At 35.5% G+C, this 16,249-nt stretch overlaps 1 protein-coding gene across 2 annotated transcripts in view; it reads left to right on the plus strand.

Annotated features, from left to right (window-relative positions):
- EML4 (EMAP like 4) overlaps window positions 1-16,249 on the plus strand; it is a 156,151-nt gene that overhangs the window by 128,173 nt on the left and 11,729 nt on the right. For both annotated transcript variants that reach the window (XM_081315099.1, XM_081315100.1), the window contains exons 15-19: window positions 484-609; window positions 709-840; window positions 1,687-1,754; window positions 10,268-10,356; window positions 12,962-13,059. In XM_081315099.1, coding sequence (XP_081171225.1) covers window positions 484-609; window positions 709-840; window positions 1,687-1,754; window positions 10,268-10,356; window positions 12,962-13,059 — 513 coding nt within the window. The remainder of the gene's footprint in view (window positions 1-483; window positions 610-708; window positions 841-1,686; window positions 1,755-10,267; window positions 10,357-12,961; window positions 13,060-16,249) is intronic.

Here is a 16,249-nt window from a genome sequence, read left to right on the forward strand (position 1 = left end):
GTTTTGTAATCTGTATGCCTTATGCTGGTTTTGCAACATTTCATAACTTGGGGCGGGGTTATGTCTTAACTTCGAATGGTTGCTAAGTGAACCGTCATAACTTGAGGATTACCTGTAATCAGCTAGTGAGGTAGGTTTTACTAGCTGCAATGATAGTTAGCACTATTTTGTGCTTGTAGTAGTGAAATTTGAAATTAATTTCCATCTTCCCTGAAATAAGACTGGATGGGAAACAGGGATTGTAACAGGGAAAACGACAACATTAAAATGTTATTTTTAAGAAATGCATATTTATCACTCAAATCATGTAATATACACCACTCATGTTTTTGAAAAGAGGAAATTTAAAATAAGAAAGGTAACAAAAGGTTAATGATAGAAAAATTGAATCTATTTGAGATTTGTTGTGGCCTTCAGTATTTTAGAGTATTATTATGCTTTGTAATCTATACAGTGGATTTCAAGGAAATATGATTTTTATAGGTTCCTGATCAGTATGGGACAATAAGAGCTGTGGCAGAAGGCAAAGCTGATCAATTTATTCTTGGGACATCAAGGAATTTTATTTTGCGTGGAACATTTAATGATGGTTTTCAAGTGGAAGTACAGGTGTGTCCCTTTCTTCTCTTTGAATTTATAGATAATAGATCTGTTTTGTTTGCTATATAATTATGGATATCTGTCCATTCATTAACATTGTTTTTTTAGGGCCACACAGATGAACTCTGGGGCCTGGGAACACATCCGTTCAAAGACCTGTTCTTAACTTGTGCTCAAGATCGTCAAGTTTGTATGTGGAATTCAGTGGACCACACTCTTGAATGGACCAGGCTACTAGATGTATGTGCCTCATCCTCAATTAGAATACTAGCCATAGTTATGGGATGTTTTCTAAGTAGAGATTCCATGTTAAGAGAAAATCAAACAGTAGGGTTGTTGTTGTTTTGCAACAACAGCATAATTTCCATTTTTTTAAAAAAAAAGTTTTGATTTAATACATCTTATTTTACATAGAAAGCGAGGAGTTGAAAACTTCACTGCGTCATTACCATGTCACTGCAGTTTTTGAAACATTTTTTTTAAATGCAGCCCCAGGCTGAAGAAGTTTGCCCATGTCTGGTCTATAAGTCAGAAATAAAGTATAAGCTTTGCATGGATGGTCATTCTTCAGTATCTTAAGTTAACAAGATTTAGCAGTGAGGGATGGCCACAATTTATGCCTGATGAACCACAGGGGCGGGGGGGGGGGTGAATAATGCTGGTCTAGCTAGAAAAACTTGCTGACAATGATCCTACAATGATGCAAAATGTGTCTTAGAGTAATCAGTTAGTTATTTAAGCTGGGATGAATGGCAGTATTTTGCTAAGTTATTAGATGCCATTAAAATGATTCATAAGTTGCCTTGGCATTGATCCCTAAATTAGTTTTAGTAAATTTTGATGTGATATTCAGATTGCACAGTTATAGACTTTGTTTAAACTCATAAGGTTAAAATCAGTATAGTATAATGGGCCTTATGCTGCACATATGTGGAGTAATTTCAGAGCATATGGCTTCATAAACGTGAACTGTGGGATTCCTCCAATTTACTTCTCTTAATCCAGGTGAGACAGGCCAGTGAAAATTGGCTGTGTAAATATTATTCAATTTTAACTTACATCATAAGATCAACATGTGTCTTTCAGGAACCAGGACATTGTGCTGACTTCCATCCAAGTGGTACAGTGGTAGCGATAGGAACACACTCAGGAAGGTAAAAATGTTGTAATGCTTTTCTTCAGGCAAAAGCAAATATAATTTGGAAATAATATAATTCTGGAAATTGTTCTCTGTTTGATAGTGATTTACTGTTGTTGCTTTTAATTTAGTTAGCATATTTGTGTCTTCCGTTATGGAATTCAAAGCGGGTTATGGGATTCATGGTTAATTAATTACCCATTCAGGCATTGATCATATTCAAGCCTGCTTAGCTGGAACAAGTGGATTGTATCATAATGTCATCAAGTTATGAGGCAAAGCACCTATTCTTCTAATATCACTAAGTCAGGGGTCCCAACCTATGTGGTGTGGCCCACTACTGGGCTGGGCCTATTCACAAATGGGCCGCATGAATGGTGGTCCAGCTTGCACAGCCCCATTCATGCAGGCCCCAGTGCTCGCAGCCTCACTCGTGCTCGCAGCGAGCACTGGTGCTTGCAGCTGTACTCATGCGAGCGGCATGTGTGTGCACCACTGCTTAAACTGATTAACTTTTGTGCGTGTGCACCTGCCCCTCCCACAAAAACCATCTACCTCTGCCATCACGCCAGGCCACCAACCTGGAAAGGTTAGGGAATGCTGCACTGTGACAATTTTTAGAATCCTCAACAGTATGATCAGTGGTGAAAGATTGATTAATTGATCACCAAAATCAAGAAAGACTCAGTGTTTTATATCCTGAGAAATGAATTCAGCAACTTCTGAAAGGCTTCAAATTGTTAATTCCTGCATGAAAGAAAGAGCATCCAGAAGGAAGATTTTTTTCCAAAAAGTACTAGAAATGAACAAGTGCATTCATATTTATGAGTAAACAAATAAAATGCATTCCTATGTACTGTCATAGTACATATGCTTTCTTGATGGTGGGGTAATTAATTCATATATGTTTTGGAGTTACAAAGTTTCCAAAACATTTTATAGTAATAAAAAAATAAGCCTGTTCATAATTCTGTGAAGGTACAGTGCTCAGTAGCCGAGTAGAATAGAGGAACTGTTTGCTAAAGATATCGGGAAAAGAATATAGTGAGGAAGAAATCTCATATAGAGTGTACCAAAAGTCAGGAGCCATAGGCCAATCACACTATATTGTATTTCTTTCAGCTTTCTTTATTTCAGCTACTGTATTAGGAATGTTCAAAGGTCCTGCCCCAAATGAGTATAGGATTTCTTAGAAGAAAATGCTAACTGATTCAAACGTTAGGCTTTCTAGTCTAGAGACTGACTTGCATGGGAATAGTGTTACTCACATTCTATCATTAAGAAAGTTTAGGTAGTAGACTGATATAGGTAGTTCTCAACTTATGACCAGCTGTTTAACAAAAGTTCAAGTTGCAATGGCCTTGGAAAAATGATTTATGAACCATCTTCGAAGTTACACCACCCCAACAATCGTGATCACAATTTGGGCGATTGAGAACTGACTTACGTTTATGACAGTTGCAGTGTGTTGCCGTTACACAATCACTGTTCGTGACTTTCTCAGCCAGCTTCTGATAAACAAAGTCAATTGAGGAAGTTGGATTCACTTAATGACCATGTGATTCACTTAATGACTTCAGTGATTTGCTTAACCTCAGTGATTTGCTTATCAACCATGGTAAAAATAGGCATAAGGTCTGGTCCAGTTATGTGATGCTTCGCTTTACAATTGCACCAACTTACGATGAAAATTCCTGTTCCAATCATGGTCCTACGTTGAGGACTAAGTGTACATGTCTGGGGTATATTTCAGAATTTAGGTGTACACTGTTCTAATTTTCTTTTATTTTCATTAGCACAACTCTTAGCATGTGTTTCTTTATTCCAAATGAACCAGAAGCTCCAAAATCAATGGCAGTTGTGTGTCATCTGGTTTGCATGTTTGTTAAAGAGTATTTGCATGCTGTAAAAACAGTTTAACATCATACCTGCTTGGAGTTACTCAAGATACAATGCAGATAGCACAACAAAGGGGTTTAATAATTTTGGTAATATTTAAAAAAGGAAAAGGAAGATAATTAGAGTAAAATTTGAGTATAATTTTCTATTGTCATTTTACTAGCTGTAGTACTGAATTGCCCAAAATAGAAATCCCTTCCCTCCCCTTTCCCTCTTCTCCTCTCCCCTTCTGTGATAATATTCATTGCTCTATAAAGAAAACATTTCAGCTGTTTTTCCACTACTTCCATTCATTTTACATAGCAGATCCACTAATTGTGGTAGTATGTTGAACTCTTTTAATTTTTATGCTTTTCATGTGGTCCCTTAACCACAAATTGGTTTTAGTCATTTGAGTAGGCTGTTTTCCAAGTGCCTGTTCTTTAAGATTTCAGATTTGTTTTTTTAAGTAGTAGTAGTAGTAGTAGTAATAGGTTTCTACAAGATGAGCTTAACATTGGCCTTTCACAGCTTTGCTGTGATTTTAGTATTGCACAAGATTATAGGCAGTGCTGTCTGTCAGTATTAGTAGATAAAGTCATAGGCCTAAGAAAAGTGGAATTGCATTATCTGATATTGTTTAGGTGTACTTTTGAATTCTCACAGTACAAAAAGTAGTGACTCCCCCCCATCATAGTTACTTAAAATCCCATTTGGAGTAGCCTGCTGATACATAGGAGCTGTGGTCACAGTAATTTTCTTTGTGCAAGAAGATCATCCATAAGAATGCAAATAAAATATTTTTTCCCTCTATGGATTTTTCTTTTCTTTTTTTCTTTTTAGTACCAGCATAGATTCACAATATAGCAAACAAGTTCTTGTTACTAGAGCAACTTAGTAATCCAGTCTGAAGGACAAAATTTTATTTGGGATGTTTGTGGCAGCCCATCTAGCATATTCTAAGAACTCCGAGATTTGAGGAAAATATTTTAAAATATTCCCAGTAAATACAACTACATGTACATCCATGGAAATCTTGTTCATCAAAAAATCTGGATCACTGCAGAGCCCTGTTTCTGAGTTTGGAAGCTGATATGTTATAGCAATAGCAATAGCACTTAGACTTATATACCACTTCACAGCACTTTATAGCCCTCTCTAAGCAGTGTACAGAGTCAGTATATTGCCCCCAACAATCTGGCTCCCCATTTTACCGATCTCGGAAGGATGAAAGGCTGAGTCAACCTTGAGCCGGTGAGAATCTAACTGCCAAACTGCTGGCAGCCAGCAGTTAGCAGAAGTAGCCTGCAGTACTGCATTCTAACCACCGCGTCACCACGGCTCCATTGTTAAGAGAAACATCCTTATCTTTCATGATGTCTAAGAATAGCACAGTCATCTTTCCTAAAATTAATTCATTTTTGCTGCCCATTGTCCTAAGAAGGCAAAACTATCTTCCACTTTAGTTTTGTTGCCAACAGCTGTGAAATTAATAATAATAATAATAATAATAATAATAATAATAATAATAATAATAATAATAATAATAATAATAATAATAATAATAATAATAATAATAATAATAATAGAGTTGGAAGGGACCTTGGAGGTCTTCTAGTCCAACCCCCTGCTCAGGCAGGAAACCCTATACTGATTTATGTTGGTTAGTTGTCTTAATTTTTAACATTAACTCAGATTTTTCTGTTTCTGTTTTTATTTCCATATATCTGAGTTCTCCTTATTCTAAGTTAGCAAAGTGCCTACCCTGAAATTAATCATCTGGCTATCACCCTCAAATTGATAGGGCTTTAGCCTGCACTTAATGAAATCCAGCTGTTTTATCTTCCTATCTTGCCATTAAGTATATTCACTCTATAAGATATCACTCTATAACAGGGGTGTCAAACTCGCAACGTCACGAGATGTGTTGCGATGTATTGCGACTGTTTTCCCATTGCCGGCAATGGGGTGAGTGCGGTTTTGGCATGACACATCCAGCCCATGGGTTGGCAGTTTGACACCCCTGCTCTATAAGATATTCTTTCACTGCCCTCTCTGTTCTGAAGCACTCAGTTCCTCCTGATTCAATTCTCTTCGTATTTCCTGTTCATTGTAAGGATTCTTAAGAAAAGTAGTCAAATGTTTTGGCATATCTATTAGTTTTAATATATTCCACATTTGGCATAATAACTACGATTGCACTGTAAGATGAGCAGCATATAAATTGGATAAATAAGAACAAAGTCAATTGAGCAGAAATAAATCTTAAATTTTCTTAGTCTCTGCAATATGTCTTAGTATCTGCAATATGTATCTCGTGTTAGCTATGTGATCTCATGTCTTTTTAAAAATTTGCTCGTTCGCCATTTCTCTCTTTTCTGTTAGACAGCTGGCCAATTTACCTATGGAAACTCACTTTCTGGGGAGCATTTCTTCTATATCTCTTCCCGCAAATGCTTCTGTCACCTTTAATCCAATTTGTAAAGGATTTCAGTATAGTATTTTTAAAAAATTAAATTTGCCTCTATCACATGGGCATTCGGGGAGAGGCAGGCAAATAATGAATGTGTGGCATGCAAATAGTGGCATGTCTGAAACCTATGCAAATATATAGTTTTTTTTATTTGACATTTATATATCAAAATTATACAGCTGCCCATTTCACAACAAGAAAATTGTAAAACAAAGCTAAAAACAGATAGATAATAAATATCATGCAATATGGTACAGCAATAAAAAGCTAATGACCCAAGACGGGGGGGGATGCAGAAAATTCCTCAGAATAAGCAACAGCCACTGCTGTGCACAAGCATGGGGAAAAGCGGCAGCAATAGGAACTAATGCTTTGCTTTAGTAAGGCAGTAGTCTGTTTTGTTCACTGTAGTTCTGTGTTGAAATAGATTGAGCAAAGCCATTCTCTGGCAGAAGATAAAAGGCTGAGAATAGTTAGGAATTCCTACAGTATTAATAGAAACAAGAAGACATTTTGAAGTCAGAAAAGAGAAATCTGCAACTTCAGACCAATGAAAAATGGCAACAAAATCTTTCCGAAGAATATATAAGAGTTTGGGTAATTATTTGAGGTGTAAAATCTATTCCCAGGCAAGTGCTACAGGAACAGACAGGGACAGCTTTAAGAAGCAAGAATCAGAAAGAGGCAATGCAAGAATCAGAGTGAGATTATAATGTAAAGTTTGAAAGAAGAAACAGATTTGGTGTACCCCTGGGTTAATTTGTACATATTGGTAAAATCAAAAAGAAACTGGCTATCAAGAGGAACAAAAATTGAAAATAAAGAGGTCAACAACTGGAAAAATGAGAAGCACGTGTGGAGGGATGCTAGCCAGAAAGATGAACAAAAATTAAAAATAAGGAGGTCAACAAAAAAAACCAGGAAGCATGTGTGGAGGAATGCTGGTTAGAATTTGGAACCACTAGAAGGGAAGGAATCACAACTTTATCATTCTATCTCTTACAAAAAGTGCTACTACATAATACTGCCCCCACATACTTTTTAAAAAATATTATATGGAATATTAGTGTTCTAGAAGTTTCTAGTAAATATTATAGTTTGATTCCTTTCTCAGCTTCTGGGAGAAGGGATATTGCATTTTTCTGAGCAATTGTTTTGTTGAGTCAGTTTGAATTTCACAGGAAGGGCTAAAGCTACATGTCCCTCCTCATTAGAATGCTTTGTGCACAAATTCTTTGAAACTTCCTTTAAAATGGACTTTATCATATCAGATTGGATTTCCTCCCAAGAGGCATTGCCAGTAAACCATTGCTTTTTTATCATGCTGAAAAGTGTGTGATGTTAAATACCTTCCATCTAGTGTGCAATATATAGTGACTCCTAATTTGCATAACATATCTCTTCCAAGGAGATCTACAGAAGAGACACTTTGGAGAATAGAAATAAATTTTATAATGACAGTGAATGGCTCAGAGACTGATTGGAAATTTCAGCAAGGGAAAGACAAAAGATTTTTGAAAATGTTGAAGTTGTGACAGTAGAATAAGAAGCACCAGTATCTTAAGAGACAAAAGATAGTTTCTGCTCCTGCTGTGCAGTCAACAATGGATTCAGATCCAAAGAGAGATAAGAGTAGCTGAGATGTTGTTACATCTGTGTTGTCCTGCTGAAACACATCCACACTATTTCTACCAGTAGCCAGGATTTCCACAGAAATAACATGTTCTGGTGGTAAGCTAGAGCAGGGGTCCCCAACCCCTGGTCCGTAGACCAGTACCTGGCTGTGGCACACCAGCAACCATCCCACACAAACAAGCAAAGCCCCATCACGGGGATGCAGGTAGCACACAAAACCATGCACCTTCCGGTCCACGGAAAAACCTATCCACAGAACTGGTCCCTGGTGCCCAAAAGGTTGGGGACCTCTGAGCTAGAGGGCATTTCGCAGAAAAGATGGGTTAAAGGTTTGTTTCATATTTTGCTGCCTGTTGCTATATCTAACTGCAATATTTGTTAGGGGCAGCATATCAGATAAAATTTCTTTTATTTTCCTTGCCAGTGCTAGAGGAAACTTTGCAGTCAACTCATTTGAAGATTCACATGCTCTAGTTCAGGCTTTTCCTTTTTCTTATTTAAAAATTTTAGTTGAGTAGCCATTGCATAATCTAATTAAAGGGTTTGTTAGATAGGCATGATAGATTTTAAATGCTGCTGCATCTTTGGCTGTAAACCCTGTATAAAAAGTGCTAGGAGTAAATTGGTTTATTTCAGAGAGTCTAGAATGCTGCTAAGTGTGGTTCTTAAACTACCCAGGAAATCAGCTGAAGGTTGTACTTTTTGTATGATAGCATCAGCTACTATAACATGAAATTCATAAAATATAACAAAAAGTTACAGAGAACAGATATATAAAAGTTCCAACATACTAGGAAAAGTGATTCTGCAAAGATCTTATATTCATTCTAGGCTCATTCTCAAGGTCATTGAAATTATGACATCTTTCCATCATGTTGCATCCCACCATATTGTGCTAGTAATCTACTCTAAACAGGCTTAAGATGCAGAAGGATCTTGACAGATTTGAACATTGGGTGCTAACTAACAAAATGAAATTCAGTGGTGAAAAAAGTAAGGTTCTACATTTAGGCAAGAAAAACCAAATGCACAGGTACAGTATAGGTGGTACTTCTCTCAATAGTAGTAACTGAGAGGGATCTTGGAATCCTAGTGGACAATAACTTAAATATGAGTCAGCAGTGTGCTGCAACTGCCATAAAAAGGCAACACAGTTCTAATCTGCATTAACAGAGGGATAGAATCAAGATCATGTGAAGTGTTAATACCAATTTACAATGCCTTTGTAAGGCCACACTTGGAATACTGCATACAGTTTTGGTCACTATGATGTAAAAAAGATGGTGAGACTTTAGAAAGAGTGCAGAGAAGAGCAACAAAGAGGGATCAAGGGAGTGGAGGCTAAAACGTATAAGGAACGGTTGATGGAATTGGTTATGTCTAGTCTAATGAAGAGAAGGACTAGCAGTGACATGATAGCAGTGTTCCAACATCTCAGGGGCTGCCACAAAGAAGAGGGAGTCAAACTATTCTTCAAAGCACCTGAAGGCAAGACAAGAAGAAATGGATGGAAACTAATCAAGGAGAGAAACAACCTAGAACTAAGGAGAAACTTCCTGACAGAACAATTAATCAGTGGAACAACCTGCCTTCAGAAGTTGTGAATGCTCCAACACGAAGTTTTTAAGAAGAGATTGGACCTCCATTTGTCTGAAATGGTATAGGGTTTCCTGCCTAAGCAGGAGGTCGGACTAGAAGACCTCCAAGGTCCCTTCCAACCCTGCTATTCTATGATTCTATCATCTTTAAGACACTGGTGCCTTGTGGTTGTTCTTATTAATTCCCAGAACAGTACTTTGGTTAGGTTAAATAAGTCTATGTACAAACATTAAATACATATGCATATGCTTAAAATCACACATCTGTATATGCCAGGGATGGGCAGTGGGCAGGTTGACTCAGCCTTCCATCCTTCCGAGGTAGGTAAAATGAGGACCCAGATTGTTGGGGGCAATTAAGCTGACTTTGTAATAATGCCGCTTGGGGGGTGTATGAAAGCCCTAATAAGCAGGCATATACATAGAATGAAGGCTACTGCTAAGCTTGTAAGCCGCCCTGAGTCTTCGGAGAAGGGTGGGATATAAATGGAATTAAAATAAAAAATAAAATAAAATCCACAGGCCTCAAGTTCCAGGCCCATTTTTTTTCAATGGTCAGAACAGCCACTGAAATTCGGGGGCAAACCTACCTATTGTCATTGAAATGAGTGGTTTTTTAATGGGCCTGCTGTGCAATTTAATCACCCCAAAGTGTCTGACCTTATCTGGATACATCACCATTTTAAGTTGTGCAGCTTTTGGATGCAAAGTAATAGTAAATAATTAAATAAAAAGTGTGATCCAGGCTCCAAGAAGAGGTCATATAATAATACACACACTGTATGCCCTGTTTTCAGATATCATGCTGCCTTAGAAACGATTGTGAACAAAAACTTATTTATTGATATATTATTAGGGCAACATTTAACCAGACGTCAAACGAGTTATGTCATTTTATAAAATTCACAGTAACCTTGCAAGTACATTTCTATTTTTCCTTCATAGGTGGTTTGTTTTGGATGCTGAAACAAGGGATTTGGTTTCAATCCACACAGATGGCAACGAGCAGCTCTCTGTGATGCGCTACACAGTAGGTATGCAGAACTGTAACACCTTTGAACTATTTTTTTATTTCTAAATACCTGTCAACTATTCTAAAAGGAGCGTTTTAAAGTAAGAACAGTATTGTATCTGAATATAAATCTTTTTAACATACATATTTTATTGGGGTTTTTTAATGTTGGGGAAATGTTGCTGTCTATTACAAGTCCGTGTATGATATGCTCTATGCTAAATAAATAAAATATAAATGTAAGAACAAAATAATGTTAACTTCTTTGTGAAGTTAGTTTTCCCACATTGAAAAAATATTACTTAGTAAAGTAAGTAAAGCAACAAGGAACATTGATTTTTTTTTTGTTTGTTTGATTTTGGTTTTACTGTACCTGAATCAACAGTGTTGTTTGCCAGCTTCCCTTTCTAAATACTGGTAGTAGCTAAATAAAGGAAGTAGTCATGTAAATTCACATAGAAAATAGTATCCCGGCATATATTATTTATTATTTATTTATTTATTAATTTAATTTGTATACCGCCCTTCTCCCGAAGGACTCAGGGTGGTTAACAGGGTAATACATAATAAAAACAAGATACAAAAATTAAAAATTATTTAAAAGTAATTAAACAGTGATGCCCGTAATAAATTAGTACAGATTAAAAGTTAAGGCCAATTTATAAAACCCAACCCCATCCCATCAGGTCAGGCCGGCTTGTTCAAAAATATAGGCCCTGGCAGCAGCTCAGAAACTGGACTTTTTTTCTGACTAAATTTGGCATTTAAATTCTCGGAACACAAATGCTGCAGGGCGGAAAAAAATGGGGAAAAAAAGATAATAGCTGATGTCAGCAGGGAAGAAGGCAAGTAGGGAAGGGCTGACTTGAATTCAAGCACATTGATTGAAGGAGAAAGAGAGAAGAACATTGATTCAATTGATAGGTGGACTAGTGCACTGCAAGGCTGAGGAGAAAAGGTTCCCAACTTTTGTTGCAAGATCATCCAGTATTTTGGAACAACCAAAATATTCTCAATTTTATTTTGCCAGAATTATCCAGAATCAATCCAGCCATGTACAAAACAGCCATGTACAAATCCAACCATGTACAGAACAAAATACATTTAAGTTTGCTTTCTTGATTTCAGCAAGTCTGCTTCTAAACATAACTATTTCCTGTTAAACAAATTGTCTTATATAGGCAGCATTGTTAGGGCAGTTACATTAAAGCTTTTTAAGATGTTCTGCCTATGTAGGGGTGAACAGTCTTTTTGTCTGAATAGAATACTCTCAAAGAGCCACTGAGAGTTATTTTAATTAAGCTATGTATCATATTTGTTTTTGAACTAATTATCATTTGCACGCACTTCAGAAGACTCTGGTCAAGCTTATGGCTAAGTGTGTCAAATGTGAACATAGTGAAATGTGAACAGAAACATAGTTTATTTATTTATTTATTTTATTTTAATTCCATGTCCCAGTCTCTATTTTCCGTCTTCCCTGTTTTAAAGGAAATCAAAATAGGTTTTGCTAGATGATCTTAATGGAGAAGCAGATTTATGTAGGAAAATATGTTACTTGAAATATCCCAATTCTATTTAATGTATGACTGAGTAAGTTTCAACTGAATGAACAGTTTTATACCATCATTTAAATATATCTCTGTTTGAGGGAACGGAAATTTTATTTTTACCATTAAAAGCCTTTCAGTAGCTCTGTAAACTGTTCTTGCTCATTGTAAATTTTTATTTTATTTTTAAGTCATGAAGGTATTTGTGGCTAGGTTCTCAAATTGCATCTTGAGAGTCTATCAGAAGAAAACCACTGATTTCCTACTTGGGTCCCCATATACTTCCTACCCATTGCTCCTTTTGTTAGTTTGATATGAAATTGAATGACACAACACAAGAAGAATTTGGCCAGAGACTAGAGATATTGAAAAATTAGGCTGAAACAATTCTATAAGCGGAACTTAATTTATATAATGCTTAGCAATTTTCTCTGACCTTGAGCAGCAGGTCTTTGGAAAGCAGAAAACGTCACTGGAAAAGAGATAATGAGCTAGTCTTTCTTTATGACCTTCCTTTGACAGGGCATTCTTTAGAGCTAATTCTAGACTTTGAAGAAGCAGGATAGAATGAGTATTGACACTTTTGAATTTAGGAGTTGTAGAAGACTATTGAGAATGCAATTAGAAAATTATACTCAAGACACAAATGGCCAGGTTCTAATCATTATACTTTGGACATATCATACAAAAATCTAGCTCTCTGAAGAAGTCTGTAATTCTGGGGAAGGTAGAAGGAAAGAGAACAGGACAATAAGCAATACAGTGGGTGAACTCAGTTGCAATGCTGATGGGACCAGGTTTGGGACAAATTGTCATGGAGGAAACCTATGTGGTTGCTAAAAATAACACTAGTTGATGGTAGGTAATTATCAAGAGCCGTACTAATTAACAGTCTTGTATGAACTTTAAAGCATTCTGAATGCTGATCGTTTTCCTTCAGTAGGTAAAATAAAAGTAGTACATGCTTTGAAATTACAACTTGTATTTATGTTGTTATTATCTACAGCTGTTTCATACATGATATGCTAGTGAGTTTTGCACTGTCCAATTACAGTTTGTTTTTAATTTGCATTACAGATGGCACCTTTCTTGCAGTGGGTTCTCATGACAACTTCATTTACCTCTACATAGTAACAGAAAATGGAAGAAAGTACAGCAGATATGGAAAGTGCACTGTAAGAACTGTAAAATGATTCTCTTTTTCACTTTATAAATAAAGGGGGAATACATATAGATCTAGCTGTTTTCCCATCCGGGTACTGTCTAGATCCTGAACGGTTTACTTTCAGTAAGTAACATCATGCTGGACCTTACTTTGTGATGGTTGCTAGTGCAGGAAATGAATAGCACATTTCTATTCAAAATATTCCCAACTAATATTGTGTTCTTGACCACAGTGTTATCCTCAAATGCCACTTTATATATATATATATATATATATATATATATATATATATATATATATATATATATATATATATATGTCTGTGTGTGTGTGTGTAAATTTTAAATTGCTAACAAAGAATTAAGGGAGACTGATATGCATTTCAAACTTATTAGTTTTCATCAGTCAGCCATACCCTTCCGAGATTCGAACCTGGGCTGATTACACATTAGGCAGCTGTGTAGGGTATGGCTGACTGATGAAAACTAATAAGTTTGAAATGCATATCAGTCTCCCTTAATTCTTTGTTAGCAATTTAAAATTTACACAAATATGAGCTGTCACCGGTGTGACTACTGCCTGTCGATGGCCTTCAGGATAGGTTGACACAGGAAATAAAGATTTGTCCCATGTTTGGGGCCTAGCAAGGTAATCTAAAAAATAGTTAACAGGCATTTGTCATATATATATATATATATAATATATATATATATATATATATATATATATATGTGTGTGTGTGTGTGTGTGTGTGTGTATTTTCAATATTTAGCAAACAGCATATGTCTGGGTACGTGCATTTAACTAACAGTAATAGATAGAGTTAATTATCATAAACAATGTTAATTAATCACTCAGTCACCTTCTTACTAATATATATTCAAAATTACATATCACATTCCTTTTTCTCTGACTCGTTTTTCTAGCCATTGGTAAAAGTTACCCCACGTTCTAAAGTACACTGAGTCTTCTTTCTCTTTAATCTCTAAAGTCAATCTATCCATTTCTGTGCACTCTAGAATTTTCTTAATTTTCTTACTTCTTCAGTTGGTAAGTTTTCATTTTTCCAATAGTGGGCAAATACAATTCTCGCTGCTGTTAATACATGTAGTATTGATATTTACAATCTTTCTTGTACTGGGCTCCTATTATTCCTAACAAAAACAATTCTGGTTTGAAGTCTTATTTGTTTTTCAGTCATCTTCTCCAACCATAAAATGTATTTTAGCCCAAACCCTTTTTGCTTTAGGACATGTCCACCAGATGTGATAATAAGTTCTTGGCCTTTGTTTGCATTTCCAACAATTGTTTGAAGAATTTTTAAACATTTTTGCTAGTTTCACTGGTGTCATATGCCATCTGTAAAACATTTTGTATAGGTTTTCTTTATATGGCACTGCTTTAGTTAATATTTATTTCCCTTAATTTTTGCCACTCTTCTAATTCTATATTATATCCAAAATTCTTTGCCCATATTATCATTGTTTCTTTTACTTGTTCTTCCTCCATCTTTAAGTTTAACAGAAATCTATAGAGTTTCTTGATCAACTTTTCATCTGTTTTTAACAGTATCTGATCAAATTCCGTCTGTTCTTTATAAAATCCCGTAGTTTTCGCGTCTTTTTCATATCTCGTTTGAATTTGCAAATAGGGCCATCATGCTAAGTCAATACCTTGTTCTTGTAAGTCTTGTCTATCTTTCAATTTTCCTTCATTATCCAAAATATCTTTGTAAGTCACAACTTTATCGTAGTTAATTAAATTTGGGTAAGCAAAAGCTTCCATCTTTGAAAGCCATTCAGGTATCTTAATATAATTTTTTTCTTTCATTTTTTCCCATTCTGAAAGAAGCACATTCCTTATAAAATGGTTTTGAAAGTACCAATGTATTTTATTCTTTCCGTACCACAGAAAAGCATGCCACTTCTTAAGGCTGTCTTAAGAATGTCTTTTACTTTTAGGGCATGAAGGTATATATGCAAAACATTATTTCCAGTTTAAATGTAGGCAAAATTTGCTTTTAACTGTGGTAAAATATGATAGAGTTCCATGATTTCCATGGTCATTATTTCTGTAGTCCATTCTGGAATTATTTTTTTTTTACCCAAAAACTTGTTTGCAGGATCCATAGAGCTTCATACAATATACCATTATTCAAATCCTGGTATATTATTCTGGACATGTGGAAGTTAAAAAGCAATTTTGTGTGTCAATTGAATTCACATGTACCTTTCAGATCTGAATGCTAATCTGACATTTCAAATTCTCTATCAGAATATATTAGAGTAACACATCTCACTTGAAATGCATATATTGAGAGGTTGGAAACTTTTACATTTTAAACAATTGCCCCACATGAAAAAACCACAGTGATTATATTAGTTTGGAAAATCAGAGTAAAAAGAGATGTATGTGCTTATTCTGCCTTTTATTTTTAAACCCAATTTTAACCAAAATAATAGCTATTCCAAAAAGTTTCAGGGACCGGGAAATCTGGAGTATTTTTCACTCTTTGTATTAGTATGTAAATTAGTTTTTAGTTTTTAGACAAAATACACAGAGTTGGTTATTAATGTTAGAGCTTAGGTCTGGGTTAATCGAAGAATAGCATCTTCTGTATGATCTTCCACCACTCAGCAGGTCACCTGAGAACTCATCCAGCAGTAACAGAGTTAAGCTTTTCCACATCTTTGAAGTTAGTTTGCCTTTTTAAACTCTTAATTTTATATTTTTAGTAAAAACTGTTATGACTCTGATAGTTGGCAGAACAAAATAAAACATTATAATTTATCTGATAATAAAATATGTGACTGGTAAACATTTAATTGGCTCATAGTAGTATTTTACTTTTTGATAGCTCTGTGTGCCATTCATTCTCTTCATAAATTTGACATTCTATCTTTCATAGTTCAACGTTTTTATGTAGTACGTGCAGTTTTTATTAGAGTGAAGTACCAATACTTGTCACATAGGGATATGGTATGAGGGGAAAAAATAATTTGATCCCCTGCTGATTTTGTACGTTTGCCCACTGACAAAGAAATGATCAGTCTATAATTGTAATGGTTTATTTTAACAGTGAGAGAGAGAATAACAGGGAAAAAAATCCAGAAAAACACATTTCAAGAAAGTTATAAATTGATTTGCATTTTAATGAGTGAAACGTTCCTCCAACGTTAGTGCTAGCTTCTCAATTTTTA

Source organism: Vipera berus (genome assembly GCF_964194415.1).
Source record: "Vipera berus genome assembly, chromosome: 1".
NCBI classification, from domain to species: Eukaryota; Metazoa; Chordata; class Lepidosauria; order Squamata; family Viperidae; genus Vipera; species Vipera berus.